The sequence below is a fragment of the Mixophyes fleayi genome, chromosome 3, assembly GCF_038048845.1.
Source record: "Mixophyes fleayi isolate aMixFle1 chromosome 3, aMixFle1.hap1, whole genome shotgun sequence".
Classification (NCBI taxonomy): Eukaryota; Metazoa; Chordata; class Amphibia; order Anura; family Limnodynastidae; genus Mixophyes; species Mixophyes fleayi.
The window spans coordinates 144,066,716-144,074,212 of record NC_134404.1 but is presented as its reverse complement, the minus strand read 5'-3'; the positions used below and the strand labels follow the sequence as shown (position 1 = coordinate 144,074,212).

The window sequence follows — 7,497 nt, the reverse complement described above, 5'->3', positions numbered from 1 at the left end:
ATGCGCAACAATGTGACAAGTTTGTCATAAAATTCAGCACATAATTCAAGACATTGCAGGCGTCCGTGTCTCTGCCGTTTACTTCGATCCATTGTATATAAGGCAAAAAAACGTTTCCATAATTATCTCTGCAGCAATCGATCACTTATAATAGTAATCTAAGGCTAGGTGGGATGGTGGTTCACAAAAGATTATTCTTATATGTGATCTACTAATGTTCATACCTCACTCTGACACAACCGTCCCCAGTCTGAAGGAATGTCATCACCATGTTCCGTGACATAACAGTCATAGTAAACTGTGGTTGCCTTGTCCAGGAACCAAATGAAATGTTTCCCAGACAGTGATGGAACCCAGTCTTTAGAGACAGATGGAGGGGGAACTCTCATCTGGCATTTAAAACACCAGTTCAGTCTTTATTTAAGTTTGCCAGTTAGGAAGCAAATAAACAATTTAAATTCTCTCCTCACTCCTTCCCCTCCAAAAGTCAGCAAATACAAAGATGCGATTTCCAATATTTTTATTATTAATTTTCTTTACAAATGTCAGACATTAACAGTAAAATAATTGCAGCTATTCAAGTGGCAGAAGCTCTTGAGTAAAAATCATATGGCACTTTGCAATTAAACCAATTAAAGGTCAACACAACTGTAAATAAAGTTCATAATAATTCAATTTAGTTCAACAGGTCTTGTTAAACCTATTGCAAAGTGTAGAAAAGGAGGAGCAATATAATATGTTTGTATCTTAAACAGACTGCCAAAGTAAAGAAAATATTTTTACAGTGCATATTTTGTTTCATTTCAAGCAATCAAATCACATAGACAGTAAAACAAGCAGATGCTAGCTCAGAACTCACACATGGTCCACAGGTCCGGAAGAACAGTTGCCTCTCATTGCTTTATCCTATCCTGTAGCATGCTGGTTATTCCTAGTATTACCCTCTGTTGCAACACGTTGGCGTAACAATAACGATATCTTAAAAGTGTGAATAGCAGTGAAAGTGTTCTCGTGGCCTGTCCAGGTTGGAGGCAGCCTTTTCACACAAGCAGTGGATGACTTTACTAGGAACAAGTGACATGACTGGGGCATTCCTCTTCTCTATGGAGATGGCAGGCACACTCAAAACCTCCTTAGGAGGTGAATTTCTAGAAAATGCCAAGTATTGAAATCGATCACACAAATAACTGGAGTATAATGACAAGAACTAAAGACATATGGTACTTTACAACAGTAACAACAGTACTTCTGTAAATAAAGCAGATTGTAATATTGTAAAGCAGCTCGTCAACACACTGCACAGAAACGTAAACATGTTTATATGGCCCTATATTATAAACACAGATAAAATATTAACAATATATGAGCAGGTAATAGTGACTTGCTTTGCAATGGTAAAAGATGGCTTTTAGCAACAGAAGGAGTTAAATATGCTACAGAACAGCAGTACAATCTTACACTTTTCTACAGAATGTATTATTTCTGTGACATAAAAGATACTCAGTGGCACAGGGCTGGACATAGTGGAGACATCAAAGAAGTAGAAAGCCTTAGAGGATGCCCTTAGAAATACAGATGTACCTATATATCTTCCTCCTACACAGTACAAAATCTGTCAAGTGTCGGCTCCATAACAGTGAAAGATTGGCCCCAGGATAAATTAGAGAGCCTGTTCACTTTCACTAAAGGGACATAAATTGCATTGAACAGCATAAGGTATCTTATGAATAGAGTTCTAGCACGTACCCTACCCTGAAGTTTAGCATATCTCTAGTACATAAGTGAACGCAGTGCTTTAAATCTAGATAAATACTGCTTGTGTACATAGGGCCTAACTAAGATTGTTCTTTATTTCCCCATCATTAAAACTGTTGTGAACTACTTGTAATAAGTTATTACCAGTAGATACATCACATATGAAAAATATTGGCATTCATTACTGCTTTCTATATCAATTACTATTGAGGGATTTGGCACCTCCCTCTGTAAGGAGCAGACTTTCACTATTCAGTTTGAGAAAATCTAGCGCCTAGGTAACTGTTGGTTTTTGTTCTTATATCACATATGATCCAGTTTAGCCAGCTTAACTTGGTGTGTTTAGATTTATATTCCCACTGATACTAGGTTTAGGAACTATATGCCAATAGGTGTTTTAATTTCTAAAAGATATCCAAAATATGATATTTGTTTCACTAAAAACTTTGTAGAGTCTCCGTGATGTCACAAAGTATTCGACTTTTGTCCACTTAATGATACTTAGCCAGAAATCCCCCAACCATGTACCACATTAAACCCCCAATCAGTAATCATTACTGACTCCCAGAAACCATCCTAGGTATTCAACTAGATCATGGAGTGCTCTATATGTGGAAACAGGTTCCAATATACCTATAAAGCCAGGGAATGTAATCTTTTGTCCAAATGCGTTCCCAGCAATCTCCCCTACAAACAGTGTGGCTTAACCAGAGGCTAGTGCAGATTACGGTGGGGAAAGATACCTGGCTAAGTAGCAAGTGAACGATTCCTTTTAATCTGAGTGTAGAAATCCTATAAGATTTAAGTGGAAATTAAGCTACACATAGCATGTTCATTGTAACAAACTGAACACAACGCTACAAAACCTAGTCAGTAATCATTAAACAGAGTGGGGACTAAAGTATTTTAAACTTCTAATTAATTTACCATAAAACAAATCCAAGACAACTCATTCATTTATAAGCAATATGTATAAATGAACTGCAGCCAAATATATATATTGGAATAAGGACATTTACTGTGGTGATCACTACGGTATTAAAATGAAATGATCTCAAAGCCTAGCACAATGAAAATCCTTCACCTACTATAGATATTATCTGAACTAAACATTTCATATAATTTTAAAATGTTACAGTGAGCACAATATTTCATGAAAGCAAAACAATAAAAAAGTATAAATTAAAAAGGCACATTCAGGGTGATGGTCAGTTCATATTCCTCTACTGAAATTGGCCAAAAGTATGGGATAGCACCATATCTATAATAGTATTGTTTATATAGATGTTACATATTACTAAACAATTACTTGTACTTTAGCAAAAAGGACAAAATCTTGCATGATTAATAATATGACAAACCATAATGAAAACACACAATATTTATAGTATCATAGTAAACATGCACCACAAATAAGAACAAAAAAAAAACAAAAAAAAAAAGCAAAAAAAAAAAAAACATGCCTTCCTTAGATGCAGAAGCTAGCACCAGAAATTGAATCTGAATTGTTTAGGGACCATGGCTGTGATGCAGAAGGTAGGAAGAGGGAAAAAAACCTAAAAGCAAACTATCAGAATTGATCAGAAAAAAAAAAAAGACTGAAGTGTCTCTTAAGCTAGCAGATAGGGCTGAAAACTAGATTTGTGACTTTTTGTCACACCATGCCAAATTATACAGATCTGGTAGTTTGGACAGCGGACTGAGTAAACCGATCCAAAGGGTTCCCATGATACCCATCAGCCGGTTAGTACGGGCCCAGGCTGATGTGGACATCTGTACATAGCATTTCTCAATCTGGCCCAATCTAATCTGTTTAGTTTTATATATTCAAAACCATTTCTGGGGGCACACATGAAAATTTCTAGCTAGTTTAAGTTGCATGGCATTACAAATTTTGCAGTACATGAACATAGAGTGCACTAGCTATTGGCAACTGGAGAAAAGATTTCTTTTATTGTGATAAACTAATAGTAAACACTTTTTTGAAAATTATAGAACTTATATTAAAATTTACTGGCATCTGACACTAATCACATTTGCAACAATCTTACATTCTATTGTATTCAATGCAATCATGAATAAGGCAGTATTTACAAGGTCTTCAGTCTAAGACAAAATAGTTTTGGTATAATGTGCAACTGATTTGAGACTAAGAGTCCATTTAGGCTTTGATGCTGACCCATATACAACCAATTAATGTGCCATATATCCAAGTATTGATATAAACTTTCCTTCCGGTTTCTGTACATAGCATGCCAGCAGTTATACCAGTCAAAATTAACAACGGTGGTACTGTTCTCTTCAAACTGAGCTTGGCAACATGACCTTCCCCAGGAAACTTATTGCGTTTTTCAGGGTCCGTGGCTTCATAAAACTCTGTTAACAACCTAGAAATAAAACACACATTATCTTACTTTCAGAATGATCAGGATTTACAGTTATCTTCCTACAAATAATATCATCATCATTTATTTATATATTTATATTTTCCGCAGCGCTGTACAGAGAACACTTTCACATCAGTCCCTGCCCCATTGGGACTTACACAAAATTAACTAACACAAACACACACACACAGACTCGGGTCAATTTGTTAGCAGCCAATCAACCTACTAGTATGTTTTTTGGGAGAGTGGGGGGGAGTGGGAGGAAACCGGAGCACTCGGAGGAAAACCACGCAAACATGGAGAGAACATACAAACTCCTCACAGATACGGCCATGGACAGGAATTGAACTCATGACCCCAGTGCTGTAAGGCAGAAGTGTGAACCACTTAGCCACCATGCTAAGTGGTTACAATCAACCTCTGTAAATCAAACAAACTCATTACGCAAGAGCAAATGCAAACCCATATAAAAATCATTACATTCATTGAAAGGAAAACTAGGATATTCGTAAACCTATGCCAGACACTTGTATGAAGCATCAAGGTCAAGTTATTTTTTGCAATTTGATGCAATGCACCCATGAACAAAACAGGAGCTTTAATTACATGCATTCACTTATTTCTAAATCCATTTGTATGCCTTTTCCCACTCCGTTCTTTATCCGTCCCAAATTCCTTTAACTCTTAAGGTGTCCCGTACAAGCTTCAATTTTGCCAGTCAATCAGGTCATTGTGAGCTCATTTGTCACAAGTTACATTGTTATAGGCACAAAATGATTGCAGATCCCTTCACATGGTGACCATGGGAGCTGGTATCTCTGGATTGACGACAACTGCATTTGACCATGTTTATAGTCATTGTGTGAATGTGCTAGCTTTGCTCTTTATGATCTGGTTATCAACCTAAGTACAAGTGTACATGTATGTGTGGCAAGATCAGGGTTTCTGCATCAGTAATTGAGTATTTGCGTGCATTAATGAGTTGTATTAAATGTATGTATGTTTGATGTGTGGCCATAAATGCAGCAAGGTGGGTAGCCCTATTAGTACCAAGTGAATGGATCCGTATCATGATGGCAAAAACTATATTGGTATTTACCATGGAGTCTGAACATAGGGAAGCTCATGGTAATTAGCCTTTTGTCTTGCCAAGTGCTGGGGAGGAACACTATCTTGATACATCTAATTTTAAGGGTGAGGGGCTTCTCTCTTACCATATCTGTGTACAATAGATACTTTCTATGGAATTTCATATTGTTAAAGGGGACTGTTGGAAAAACTTTTTCTAACTGGATATTGTATATGGTATATTGATTGAATATTAATGTGAAATAAGGTCAAAGCTCCTACTGTTAAATATTAATTCGGTAATAACACTTTACTATACACTTAGGTGTCTTAGAGAGGTATGACCCCTTCCCCTTAACTTTAGGGAAGAATTGAGCTGCACATGGTCACCAGAGATGTGTTCATTGGCCTAGTAGACAACAATCCTTGGCTGATTTGCTATTCTTGGTCATACACCCATCAGGATTGGTGCAGATTTCAAGTACTTATTTGAATTTATGGTAAGAGTGGGACCAGTTGTGGCTCTATATAAAGATACTAATACTAAAGATATAATACTATGCTCTATCTCACTTCAGGATAGTGGTGACTAGGGGTTCACATCTCCTGTTGGACTGGTCATACCGGCTTTCCTGCTTGTGGACGTCTACGTGGACATTGCTGCTTTGAGAACCTACAAAAAGCAGGAAGACTTTGGACTAAAAAAAATCCTATCTGGCTGGCAATGGAGAGCATATTGTGGCCCAGGGACCAGAACAGCACTCTAAGTGAAACTTTGATTATAAACCACTTAGTATAGGGTTGGTCAGTAGGCTCTAGTAATTGCTTTTGCTATCTGCATTTATTATCGTGTTATTTTTTCACTAGTTTTGCCTAGGCTGAGAGGGCAAAAAGTCAGGTTATTTTCAACCTATGGTGACTAGTTGTGGGATCACTTAGTCCTAGGAACACACCCAAGTGGAGTTGCAGGTTAACTGTATGAGAGATATGGTACAGAGCACCACAAAACACCTGGCACTGAGGAACTACACACCACAGATAGCAGGAAGATTTCCTGGCCAAGAGATGATCATGCCCATCGAAGCTAGCACTGGATTACCTACTGAAGAACAGGCAGAAAAAAAAGGAGCCCTATCATAGGACCAGGTGACTGCATGTGCAGGAAATGTGTCAGGCCAGATGTATTGAATTTTGGCCTCAGAAAAAGGAGCCTTTAGCCAAGTTGGTCACCTGGGACCAAGAACACCCCCATCACTCAGGGGAAGATGACTCCAGCGACAAAAAAGACCCGCCAGCCCAGCAGGTCTGCCTAGAAAACAGATCATGGATGTCACAGAACATGAGGGCTTGAGCCACAGAGGCAGTCCTGAAGGTGACGGAAAATTTGAGGCACCTAGACATGGCTGTAGCCCCGGAACCCACTTTGGATACAGGGACCCTCAATGAGGCTGCCAAACTAACACCCACCTACAGATAGTGGAGGCGAGGATGACCTTGCACTGCACTGAAAATGAGGATCAGTACCACACAGAGTATGCTGGTTCTCCCCCTTGTCTCCACCAAATGTCATCTTAATCATGTAAGTTAATCTTTCCTCAATGGAATACTGCTTTGAGGCATGGCCATGCAAGCAGGGAAATGGGCAGATCATAACAGAAAGTGGGAAATTAACACAACCACCTAAGTTGAGATGGTATGTAAAGCATATGCTTTCACTTTCTCTAGGCACAATAGGGGCTACTTTCCAGAAGAGCGTGTCCCATTAGCCATGGGTGTCCCATTTGTTTGCGTCTCTCTCAGCATTAATGCAGTTTATTATTCTATTTTTGTCTATGGAGACACCCGATCATTGTCTGTTGGATGTGTGGTCGGCTATTGTCTACATTGCCTATTGAGCAAACTACATTATTCAGAAATCATTGCACTTGTGAAAAACTGTGCATCAAAATAAACCGGATGTCACGACCCCTGCATAAATTATTAATAATAAAAATAATAATAGGTACTAATGGCTGGCAAGCAAAGAAATGCTGTAACACATTTAATGTACTAAAAGATTAAATAGATAGAAATGTATTCACTGGTTAGAGACTATGGACAAGTCCTTTATATTCATCTATGTTTTGCCTTCACTTACATTTATACATTGCATCACAGGACACTTATTTCATGAACAGTGATGTTACAGGAACGATTAAGGATGATGTTATGTATATTATATTACAGAACAGTATGATTTATGCACTTTAAATATAATCTTATACAAATTATGTATACATATCCACAC

At 37.9% G+C, this 7,497-nt stretch overlaps 1 protein-coding gene across 1 annotated transcript in view; it reads right to left on the bottom strand.

Annotated features, from left to right (window-relative positions):
• Positions 1-506: 506 nt before the first annotated feature.
• AGPAT5 (1-acylglycerol-3-phosphate O-acyltransferase 5) overlaps positions 507-7,497 on the bottom strand; it is a 58,665-nt gene continuing 51,674 nt past the window's right edge. The window contains exon 8 of the mRNA XM_075202486.1: positions 507-4,142. Within this exon, the coding sequence (XP_075058587.1) occupies positions 3,917-4,142 (226 nt within the window). The 3' untranslated portion in view covers positions 507-3,916. The remainder of the gene's footprint in view (positions 4,143-7,497) is intronic.